The sequence below is a fragment of the Agelaius phoeniceus genome, chromosome 2, assembly GCF_051311805.1.
Source record: "Agelaius phoeniceus isolate bAgePho1 chromosome 2, bAgePho1.hap1, whole genome shotgun sequence".
NCBI lineage: Eukaryota > Metazoa > Chordata > Aves > Passeriformes > Icteridae > Agelaius > Agelaius phoeniceus.
Window position 1 is genome coordinate 42,394,955 of NC_135266.1, and position 12,851 is coordinate 42,407,805.

The following is a 12,851-nucleotide window of genomic DNA, read 5'->3' on the forward strand; positions in this document are numbered from 1 at the left end:
AGTAAAAAATTTACTGCATGCCCTCTTTGGCTGCTGGGAATAGGAGAGGAGAGCACACTTTGTGTTTCCAAGCAAAGGTCTTGAGAGTTTTAGTGTTCATGTATGCAGCCAAATTCCTGACCATCTTGAACCTCTCAGCCTGCATGTTCACACATGGAGAAATGGCTTCTCCCTAGTATCCCCCTTCTCTCTCCAGTGCACCCTTGGTGGAAAATGCAGCATCTTTCTCTGTTGTCATAGTCCATGAAACAAGTTTTGCTCCCCACATTGGCCTATGAAAATCATACTGCTTTTCTCCTTCACAAATGACCCCCCAGGCATAGACAGGTACTGTAAAAGAAAAACAGGTAGGTTCCTTCAGGTTATAAATGATGGCATATGAAAGATGACTAGGACAATTTGATTTTCTTTTGCTGGGCTCCCCCTGGAAGACTGAGTGGAGAAGACAAATAGCTGTGACTAAGTTAATATGACAGTAGTCATATAAGGGATGGAGCAAACCATATGGAATATCAGAACCTTATTTAAATGAACATACTTTCTGAACCAGAATAATATTTTAACATTATGAATAGAAATTTAAAACACTTATTGTTGTGCCTCATAACCCCATTTTTCTCTGTAATTCCTTTATAGCAACATATTATGCCTACAATTTCTATCTGAGAGACCCTTGCACCCTTGCCCTATTTACCTCTAGCTGAACATCAATCTGACTTTTAATATCTGCCTAAAGATCCATAGTTTGGAGTCTTTGCTCCATCTGGTTTCTGATAACAGGCAAAGCTTGATTAACAAATCCTGATAAGTTACTATGGCAACTTCCACCACTGCAGCAAGAATTAACAGGTATGTTCTTATCATTGCTCTTTTCCCCAACTATGCAATTTAATCCATTAAAATTAAATGGTAAATTGTGCAAATAAAGTCTGAGCCTTGGACTCCTTGCTGGAAATTAGTCATTGGTCTCGATCATAGTGTGAGTATTACTTTCTTTGTTAGAAAACACTTCAGCAAGCCTACAGCTAGAGGAGTAAGGTCTCAAAATCAGATAGCATTGCATTCAGAAGTGCAATAAATCCTAAGGAGAACCTTAATGTTAATCCTGCTATGTGTCACTACTAATAGTGGAAAAGGATTCCCAGTTCCCAGTTCCTTTAGGTAATGGCTACCTGAATAAGTGCAAAACAAATTCAGAGGTTCTAAGCAGCAGACACTCTGGTGCTTCAAATGGGGGAAAAAAATATTGAGGTGTGCATGTAAAGTCAGCTGTGTGATCACCATGCAGCATCAGAACCCTTCCTGAAAGCCTGATAAGTTCACTTGCATTTGTTGGAGAGCTTCCAGAGTGAGTGTGGGCTCTTTTCTGGGTGCCAAATTCAACAACTGGCTTGTGTCCTTAGCATCCCCTGAGTACCTCTAGAGGATGGCTCATAGCCTGTAGTGAGAGTCTGGCTTTGGTCACTCTGGTCTAGGAGGCCAGAATTAAATTTTGGGTGGTTAAAAGACATAAATGTCTTGCTCAGATCTTCCTTTTACAATGATGCTCTTCTAATCTCTGTTTTCTCTCTGATTAGGTGAATGGCTGAGAGCAGAGAGAGTGTTATAGCATGAGAATGAGTGGCCTTGAAGTGATTATGGTGCCTTTGCCATGGGGACACATTAAGGAACAAATGACATTGAAGAATATGTCCCTATATATCACTAACTATTTTCTAGATTTCTGAAAGCGTGTTTGCCAGCCATATTATTTCACATTTTAGCACAGAAATAAATCAACATTACAACCTGTGGAAAATAGGATTTCTTAAAAGTACTTCCACAACTAGCTTGAGAATTCCAGAGGTTTTGTCCCAGAACATTACCAAGTCAATTTTCAGCTAGTCACATTCCCAAGTGAGCTGCATGTTTTATAGGCAGTACTTTTTCTCCAATCCATCTTTCCCCTGTATGTCTATATCCAGCTGATTTCATGATAAAAGAGATTTTTAAGGGTTCCGGTTTTGCCACATTGATTTTTATCAAGCAAGGGGTGACTTGATAAAAGTATGATGAATCTAGGCCTCTCTCTGCAGACAGAAAAGAGCTGGGTTATCCATTTTCCATTTAACAATGAAGGTCTTTACCTAGGAGTACTAAAGTTGGACTGAGAATAAGAATCTGGATGGGATTGAGACAGGCTCTGTCCTCTTTTCTTTCCCAGCTATGTAAGCATTATAATCTGGGACACATGGGTTGGGTTGCAGCTAAAAACAGCCATGGTTTTCTATAGTAGAGGAAATGTATTAGAATATCTGTATAGAGGCTTTGCCCCAGAGGTCCTGGTTGCCCTTGAGGGGCTGCAGCTGTGATGTCCTTCATTGGGCTGCAGCTGTAACCAATGAAGATGACTGGGATAAAAGGGGGTGGGAAAGCCAGTCAGGGAGAGCCTTGGAGGAGCCCTGGCCTGAAGAGAAGATAGTGTGCAGAAGAAGGAGTCAGTGAAGATCTGCAGCCATGAGAATACACCAATGAGGTATGGACTTTAGAAATCTAATAACAACAATATGGGACTCTAGAGAAGTAATAGAAGAGCAACAGTTTTCCAGTCCCATCACTACATGTGAAAATTCTCTGTACCTGACAAAGAGGAGGATATTCCCAGTCTCTGGGAGTCTTGCACCCTGGACAGTATTCCATCTCTACTGCTCTGCACTTGGAGATTGCCTGAGCATAAGTGATAAGGGGAAGACTATGTACACTTTCTCCTCTTTCTCTTGTGAGGCAAACAGGTTACAGTTCAGATTTTGTTAACTTGGGTATTAGGAATATCACATTTACAGAAACAGCTGATTTTTTTTTTTCTGGATCACTCCATTCCCATGGTGCAAGTGAATGGTTAAAAAAAAACCATAGAGAGTTAATGAGGAATGCCTGGGAATCCTGCATCTTTGTCTTCAGAAGAAAAGTCTTGAAGATAGAGCTCATTAAAGTGGTCAAGACAGGAACTGAGTTTTAATAGGTGTTCAATGCCGAGCACAGTGTGACCCCTTGTTGCCAAACCAAATCAAGTAGAAATACTACCAAGGGGTATGATAGTAATTTCCTAGTCTATCCAGACCATAAGCTCCAGAAAGGAGAATCTGTGAATGAAATTCATCTGGCATGATGTCATTGTTCCTGTCTGAGCTACAAACTCTTCCTCTGCAGACAATGGTGAGAAGCAGGAACTGAAGAGTACAAGTGCTACTTAATCCAACAAAGATTTTTAAAGTAGCTCAGTTCAACTGTGCCCTGAAAGTGCCTATTTCTCTCAGCTGACACCAAAGGATACATTATCTGTCTGGCTCTGGGGTTAGATACTGGTCAACTGGATTTTGTCTGGATGAGGGAATAAGAGTTGAAAAGATTTTAATGTACAAATTATTTCTAATAATATAAATTTATATAAATATAATATAAATATAATGATGTTTTAATGTAAAAATTACTTCTAATACTATAAATGTTCTCTGATTTTTTAAGCCCATTAGCATTCATTGTGAGATCACAGAAATGGAAGTTTTTTACAGGTTCATTTATTATGCAGTGACTTTTTCCCTCTAAATGACTGATGCTTTTTTCAGCAGAATAAATACATTACTCAAATTCCTGTTATTTCTCCATATATATCACACTTTAATATAGGAGCACTGTAGGTATGTTATATGAAAAACACAATGCACTTTAAGCAATTAGCTTTTTACTTTACTTTCTCTAGCAGTTACTTAGGTAACATAGTTATTATTATGTACTGGATATTTTTATGGCCTTGAATGCTTCAAGAGAAAAACAACTTTCATTCTGGTCTGTTTTCATTTGCGTTCCTACATAGCATTTATGCTGTCCAAATATATAATAGGAAAGGAAAAGTCTCAGCACTTTAAAGCAAAGGCAATTATCCTGGTGGCTGTTAAGAGCTGGTTGAGTATCAGCAGTGTGGTTTGCTCCCATACAAATGAACAGTAATGTCAGCTGTCCATCAGGACCTGGCAGTGCTTTAGTCTTGCCTGAATTGAAATCCATCAGTATGGGTGTTGACAGGTCAGCTGGGTGTCTAAGAACACACCTCAGATGGTGGAGACCTGGAGTGAGGTTCAGCTGCCTGCAGAACAATATCCACTGCTTTGGAAACCTTCCCTCTCTTCCAGAGCTGATGTCAAATAGGTCCTGCACCATACCTGAGACCCTCATGTGAAGTTTCTCTCTGGAAAGGCTGTGACTTCTTAGGCAGTGGCATCTAGACAGTTATTCAAGTTTCCAGGTGTCTCATTTTGGTCTAATTTAAGATCTTATGAGTAGCTCCCCGCTCCCTCATTTAATATAGATACAAATGAATTTAATGCCATGTTGGAATCCTCTAGAGCTAGAAGATGGAAGAACTTCTGTAAGGCCTTTATCACATCTCTTAGCTCTTTGCAGATGCCTAGATAGTTCAGGGCATGTCACTTATCATGATACTTGTATTTCAGCCAATGGCTTCTGCCTGTTACTGACCTCCTTGACTAGCTCTCCACTGCTACCACGGAAGATTAACAAATCCAGCTCCACAGACTCCCTGTATTAGAGACACTGAATCAGACAGAGTGAAGTCCATTTCTTTTGTACCAGAAATAACATTTACATGACATACATTCAGTACAGAAGCATCAAGACCCAAGAAAACCAAAAAGACATGTACACGATGGTAATTTATGATTGCTGCCACCAGATCACAAAGCCACTGGAACAGGGTGAAATTGTGATCTTCTACTGAGTCCCCAGTTGACCACATCTAAGTCCTTAATTCTAATAGTCTTAGTCACTTTCACTTTGGTGTAGGCCTGTTTGGGGAGAAGTCAGATATTGACTGCTCAGGAGGAGTTAGATTATCTCAGTTTTAGCCCTCTAACCTAAATATCTTGTCAAGACTAAAGTTCTTCATAGCTGATGGAGGAACATTATCACTTCCACAGAGCTATTCATGCAATCTTTGGCAGATATCTACATTAGACTGGGAGTTACCCTCTGAAAATACCTGTTTTCTTAACCAGCTGTGCAAGGAGTCCGTACTACTCAATCCTAATGCTGTAGGAGGAGTTTTTTGTTACTGTGTACCTCAGTACTTGGCAGCATCCAGAAGAGGATCTTTTGAAGTGTTTTGCAGTTATTCTTCCATTTTCCATGTTGACTAAGTATCTGAATTGATAATATCTAGCTACTCATTTTGCCCTCATGTGGACCTGTGAGGTTGCTAGGGTCTACACCCAGACCTAGGATCCAGAAAATGCTGTTGGGTTTGCTCAGAGATACACAGTCTTAGGCTTGTCCTCTGTTAATGATGGATACAATTTGATGTGATGCTTTTCTCTTCCCCGGTATTATTAATCATCTTGACTTTGCCATCAAACATCTGTAGCTATCCACTCAAGATTTACTGTTCATGTTCAGCTCTGCATTATAGAAGCATCCTGTATTGTTATCCCACCAACCTAAACTGATACATTGATATGATTGAGGGATGGTAAATATTGAAGGATGATAAGAACAGAAAAAAAAATACAGGCAGTCTTTCCTAATGTAAAATATTCGGTTTTGACTAAAGAAGGGTCACAAAAGGGTCACCATTTGTAATGAAGATAAACCTTCTTCTTTTACTTCTTTTTAGTCACTGTAATACATGTAAAAGTCCATTAAGTGCCATTTTCTGTCTATTGCCATCAAAGAAAAACATATGAGATCTTTAGTTTGGGAAATCAGTTTCAGTCTGCTGTAACCTACTATTTGTTCCAAGTGGAGTCCAGCACTGTGCACTCCTGTTATGAGTTCACAATATATCCATGTGCTGCAGTCTAACAAAATAAAATAATCTGTAAAGGCTGGAGAACACTCATTGCCAGCAATGCATAAAAAATGTTTTTCTTTGTAGAGTGAGATTCACTATTTGCAACTAATTTAGAAATTACCAAAGTTTTAATTTCTCTCTTGGCATCTACACTTGTACACAACTGATTTTGTTGCAGAAAGAGTTTTTATGTTCTCTAGTCTCTTGCACAAAAAAGGACCCTCTAATTCTCTAGTGGTAGATGAACAGATGATATACCACAAATCCATTTTTATGAAAACTTAGAACTGGTTGGCTGCACTCATTTTAGCAATGCAAGAATTCAGTGCAGTGTAGCACCTTCCAGGGAGGCAGGCAGTTGTCGCTGCTACAGTGATATTTCTTGGAAGCATCTAAATGAGCATGGTTTATGCACTGCAAGTGGGGACACAAGCCCTGCTACTAATTTTTAAACCATATTTTTTTCCTAATGTGATATCAAAACATGAAATGCAGAAGATATATATATAGTTCTATCTTTATCATGAACAAGAACCTTAAGAATTGACTTTTCCTTCTGCACAGACACGTGAAATGAAATGTGATCTGTCTTCCAGCTGAAAGAGCAGTGCAAATGTATTTCCTGCTCAGATTATTCTTCCAGAGGCTGGCAATATAAACTTTCTGTATATTAGAAAAAATCCCATGTCTTTATTGAGTAGAAGCTAAAATGTCAAATGGAAGGAAGTAGATTTCAATCCAGATTTACAAGGTGAAATTTCCATTGAATAGAAGTTGTGCAGCCTTCAAATTGACAATTTTCATTTGAATCTAGCTATCCTTCTAGGTACCTGATGATACCATGGCAATGAGTACGATTAGCAGTATGATAAGAGCTATGTATCAATATATCTTACAGCCCAAAATCTCCTTTGTGTACACCTGATTCATAGAGCCTAGCTCCAACCCCAAGATTTATGGTCACATTTAGACATCTACAAACTGGATCTCTGAATTAATCATCCTGATTTTATTCATCCTCAGCAGGGAGAAGGGGTAATTCAGATTCTTGTCTTCTCCAAATGAGTATTTGTAGCAAGCTCTGGAGGTACTATCTCTATCATTAGTAAAGGAATGAAGTGATAGCTCAGACTTCAATTGTAACACTAGAAACATGAAAAGCTAGGACAAATAAATCCCACTTCATGTTAATCTGGTTTGATATGGCACAGATGTTCAAACTTTAGCCTAGATAACTTACTTTTCTTTACCCTAACACCAAGTTCAGCAATCACATAGTAGTTTTTCAATGTACAGCAAGTGAAGACCCATAACTGTGCCATTTCTTCATCTTACTGTTTGCTGAAAGTCTGGTGATTAGGAGTGGATTTTATCTACAGGTTTTTTATTCCTCACCTCTCTAACTATGGTGATACATAGTACCATTCACACCCCCTATGACTTTCCTGGAAATGAGACGGTGACTCCCAAAGGGTCTTCACACCCATCAGGTAAAGGAAATTCAACTAGTACTAAAAAGTCCATTTTAGAAGATGATCATGCAAGCACTGTGTTCCATGAGACAACACTCTTCAGGCAAGATAGAAACTGCCTGGCAGTCAAGATTAGTGAATTTTCTTTGATAACTAATTAATGTAGACATCTGTGGTTCCTGTCACTGTTGGGGATGGCCTTTCCTTGCCCATGCTGGTCAGGCTCTGAGCAGCAGGCAGACCCATTCCACCTGAGGACAGAGGCAACCACTGTAACAAAGCTCTGTCTTAGCAACCACCTCACGCACGTTCGGAATGCAATGCGTCGGACACAGCAGCATGCACAGCCATTCACCTGGGGGACGGAATAATATCACCATTTTTAAAAACAGGACTCTGTCAGGTCTCCCAGGAGGGTTCTGACAACCACAATCATTCATCCACCTTTGCCACCTGGAACTGGTATTAACCATGAGGGAAAAAATGATCGCACAGACTTAAACTTAGATATTGCTGCGAGACAGAAACTGAGATGAAGCAAAACTTGATATTAAGCAAACACTTATTTTGCAGAATCAATCAAAGCCTAAATCTAACACCAAATGACCACAATGAACAGGGTAAAACATATTTATTCCTTTTGCATATTGCATCCAAACAGCTAATAAGAAACTCTGTCTAAACATGCAAAATGTAAAACTGGAGAAGCTGTACGCTTCAGAATCATCTGCTGATTAACATCACACAGGGTTATCAAATCCAACAGCACAGCATCTAAGGGTTTTGGGGTAGTAGCCTGTGGGAAGCCATTAGGCTTCTAAAACACTTGTGCAAGCCTGTCATCTTCAGCCTTAAGAGTGTGACCCAAAACTCCAGAGTTATGATGTATTGTACAGGCTCACTGTTTGTATCTCATGGCCTCAGTATGCAGATGATACTTGGAAAATTAATCTCAGAACTTTAAACCCTTTAAGACTTATACCTTCTGGATTTTATTCTAGGGTCTTTTGAGGAAAAAAAAATCTTGAGGCTAAACATCCTATCCCAGGAAAATTGTGCTATCATGGCATATATTTAACAGTTCAAGACTGTGGACCAAACAGCGTCTAACAAAACTGAAATGAAATCTTCACTTTTAGGAATGCCCTGCGGGATTCCCTGGCCAATTCAGATCAATGTCTGATTTGTCTACAGTCCTGTTACTTTTAGTCTTTTATAGTTAAAAATGCAAACCAGATTATATATTTTTAAGTAATATTTTCTATTTCATGTAGTTTTGGAGCAGTGGGAAAAGGTTGCTCACAACAGATTTGTTAGATTACCATCACATTTTTTCACTGTAACAAAAACCATAGCACAGTGGAATAAAAAAGTTAAAAAGAGACTTAAAGTACATCAGAATTTATTCCTAAAAAGGGTAGTTCAGGGTATCTTCCTCGTAGAAATTGAGACTTTATCTGCTTTTACTTTAAGGAAATCAGAAGGGACTCTAAAAGGACATTTTCTCACAAAGTGTGACACAGTATATTCCCCTCCCTAGGGTAAAGAGCATAAAAGGTGTTCTTTCTCAGATGGGGTGCATGCTCATCCACTAATCTATGCAGCCACTGTACTGTGTGTGAATGCAAATCACCCATGTATGCCACAGCCAATTTCTCAGTTGCCTGTCTCCACAGTATGCATGTGCATTATGTATTATATGTTTAAGAGTGCATCAACTCCCTGGTGAAAAATCAAGAAAACTTCCGTGTCCTCGTGAAAGAAAATGTGGAATTATTTTATACACGTCCAGCCAGGTCAGGCTGCAGCATGTTCTCGGGAGAAATTCCAGCTGAATTAAGACAGCACTGCTGTACAGTGATGTGGTGGATACAGAGGGACTGGGGACAGCTCAAACACAGGAAGCAGCATGGCTGTATCAGCATGGTGCTCTCTGTAGACTAATTAGTCCTGCTAAGAAGCTGGACTATTAAGTCCATGCTAAATGCAAATGCGTGCCTTCCCCTTGGGCTGTGCTGAACAGAGCTCTGCTGAGGAGGGCTTTTCTGTCTGGAACCAGGGACCTCTAACAGCCACAAAAACTTATGAAGCTGTAAAGCATAAGGAGATTGGCCAGTAAGACAGGGACATTTTCAGGGAGAGAGCCCAGGAAGGCCTGGGAGCTCATTTCCATTGCTCCAAGCACAGGACTCAGAGCTGAATGCTACTGCAGTGTCTGCATTGCTCTACATGCCCTTGTGGGGTTTGAGACTATGGGGATGCTTACACCAGTTTTAGTTCACTGGAGGAATACATGGCTCCTTTCTGGGGAGGAGGCATCATCCTTGAGGTGAGAGAAAAATACTGGAAGGCAGCAGCAGCTCTGGGTACTTGGCAAAATGAAATTAAAATGCAAAATTACAGAGAGAACTGCTAGTATTTTAGCCTACAAGACAAACACACAAAGTAAAGATGGTGAAGATGAAACTTAAACAAGTGTTTTGTCCATCATTGTACAAAGACAAATGGGAATGAAGTGAAGAATAAGAATACCAAAGCTTACACCATGTTGCATTGTCCTCCAGATAGTCCTCTGGGAAGCAAGAGGGAAACAGATTCAGGGAACAGAAAAACAAAACAGAACAAAACAAAATAAACCACAGGTTATACCAAACAGGCAACCACAGAGAAGATAACGAGTCTTTATAAGCAGTTGATTTTAAATGAGAAACTTTAGATTATGCTCTACAGAATCAGGTGTTAAAATTATGTAATTTTTGACAATTTAAAAAATTTACTGATCTTCAGGTGTACTTGCTAGATGCCTGGACTAAGATTGTCACTTTTTGGCACTTTGTAATAGAGGGATAAGGAAAGATTTCTCTGAGCTGTTCAAATGTATACTTTAGGAGGAGATGAATTGTGCTTTAGAAATATGTGATCTCAAATCAGTTGCCTAAACCCATGCTTAGATAACAGAACTAAGGCCTTTGTTTCTCTCTGTCAACAGTCAAAATGACAGTCATCTGGACTCAAATCAAGGTATCTGGTTCTAAGAATCTGCACTATGGAATTCTACACTGAATCAGAAAAGTCCTCATTTTTGCTGCTGTTACAGCCAGTATAAGGCGAAATACAGCTATTGAAATGTAGGCAGAGCAAGTCTATTTAGCACCTCTGAGATATTCCATTTAACTTCCAACCTGGTCTCCTGTAACCTTGCTTTCACCTTTGGATGTTTTGGAGAGCACAGGCATCTCAAAGAGCATTAGGTGACTGTGTTTATGTAGCTGAATTTCACAGGGTGCAACCTGCAGAGAAAGCTGGGGCTCAGTTCTGCTCTCCCACTTGGATGTCTCATAGTGGACATCCTCTAGGGTGTTCTATCCAGACTTCAGATGCCAATCCAGGGGAGCATAAGCATCTCAAATTACTGTTCTAGCTTCCTGCTCAGTTAGATGACTTAAATACTCCGAGGTATTTCAGTCTTGTCTATCTACATGTGCATATTCCAACTGAGTCTTTTATTTCCCAGTCTTTGAGAGAGGTCTGTGACAGATGGGGTGAATCACTCTCCAAAGATGTGTGTCTCTCTCCATTGGCCTCTGAAAGAGCCTGACTTTAGGCCCAGTGCTGTGAAGATGTCACTGAATTGTCAGAGCATAAGTGTCTTGAATTGCTTCTGCAGTATATTCAAGCCAGCTCCCCTCTGCTGCTCCAGAAGTGTGCTGGTCTCCTTGAGTCCCCTGCTGGTCCCATATTTCAGATACTCTAGGATGTCTCAGATGGTGCTTTTCATCCATGCTGAGACAAGTCTCCCAAGCTCTACATAGCTTCCTAAATACATCAGATGCTTTAAAACCACATATATCACAGCTTTTGGGGGATATTTCAATTTTTCTGCATTTCTTAAAATTAATTTTGATCTATTTCTTATTTGTTAAGCCTTATTTGTTACAGCTATGACAATAACACAGAGAAATCACTTTCCCTCCTTTTGAAATGGAATAGCTGGGTTAATAGCATGAGCTCAGGCAAGGATGAAGGAGCACTTTTTCAGATGGGCTGAGTACCTGGTGGTTTCAGTGTAGGCTTCTTATGAGGGATGCTTTGTGCAACCTACCTGATAAAATATGCCCAACTGAATTAAGCTTATAAGCTTATAAGGGGATATGAGCAGGACTAAAACAGAATTCAGTTCAGATATGCTGCATGTTTGTATAACATTGAGATGCAGAGGAAATATTTTCTAAACTTGGTTTCTTGTGCTGTCAAAGACAGATGAAAGCAGAATGGTTTGTCACTTCTTTTGAGGTTTTTGTAACTGTATGTTTGGACTTTATGTTGACAGTTTAAAGTCAAGTGGTCTGACAGTGTTTCATGAATACACACTCCAGAACAGACTTCTAAAAGCATTAAAGTAACACTGAACAGTCTTCTGAATCACAAGAAAAAACTCGTTTCTTATACCTATAACAATCAAAATGGTCTTTAAGTGTTTGAAAATACCATCAAAGTACTGATATTGCAGTGTATTTATATGAAGTAAGCAACAGCAAATGATCAGTGGGTAGAGGAGAAAACTTCTGTGCATGGGATCCTCCTTACACCCTGTTGACAATGCAAGGATTAGGAGTATCCAAATGAAGCTGGTCCTCCAAGCCCTGGCTACAGTTAATGAAGAGAGATATATGTCATTCAGGGAATGATTCAGCACATGGAAAGCTGAGGTTCCAACACAGGTTAAATAGTGTTTCTGCAAGGCAGGAGTGTAGCATTTATATCCTTCTGGATAAAATTACCCAAGATGGTGTGAGAAGCAGGCAGTGACCTTTCCTGAGAGCTGCTAAGGGATTACAGCTCTGAAATAAGGCCGTCTGCTCTAATCCACATAAACTACCTTTCCTAGCTCTACTGAGATCAGCAGCCATCTCTGAATTGAGAGATGGCTGGTCCCAGCCCAGAAGGAGACAACACATTCATCACTGACATTTCAAGATGGATTTGATACCAGCACTCATCATTAACAGACCATAAATAGTAATTATTTTAGATACCACCAGCAAGAACAGGAAATAGGAATTTGATTTGAACATTTTTTAAATGAACAGCAGCAATGCTAAACTCTTTGGTTTTTTTTTTTTTCCTGAAATAATGCATGAACAAGACTAGTTAAATCATATGGAGATAAGTTCCCCTTTTAAAGTCTAGAAGTCATAAAGAATTATCTGTATTGGCAACTTTCATTAGTTTCAGCCTTTAAAGGCTGGCAGCATAGGACACATCTCTGCTTTATTCAGTGTGCTGTTCAGTATTTTGCAAGTTAGTATCTTGAAAAGGATATTAATGTGTTCAGAACTATCTTATGTCAATATGTAATGCATCTTAAACCTTCCTTTTTCATTACAAAAATGCTTGAACTGTTTTTACATCATCAGACTAATCCAAGCTGAGCCGTGCTTCCAGCCCCTTCCTTTTTATGCTCTTTCTCCCATTTCAGCTGTTTGCAACCTTAAGATTTGACAAAGCATGATTGAAACCTAAAGGTTTTGGTGACC

The 12,851-nt window shown here is 39.5% G+C and overlaps 1 protein-coding gene across 2 annotated transcripts in view; it reads right to left on the reverse strand.

The window, feature by feature from the left end:
- Positions 1 to 12,851, reverse strand: part of GPC6 (glypican 6) — a 731,795-nt gene that overhangs the window by 58,351 nt on the left and 660,593 nt on the right. Inside the window, exon 7 of one of the 2 annotated variants that reach the window (XM_054628114.2) lies at positions 9,857 to 9,886. The exons of the other annotated variant lie outside the window; for it this stretch is intronic. Within the exon in view, the coding sequence (XP_054484089.2) occupies positions 9,857 to 9,886 (30 nt within the window). The remainder of the gene's footprint in view (positions 1 to 9,856; positions 9,887 to 12,851) is intronic. 2 annotated transcript variants of the gene reach the window in all.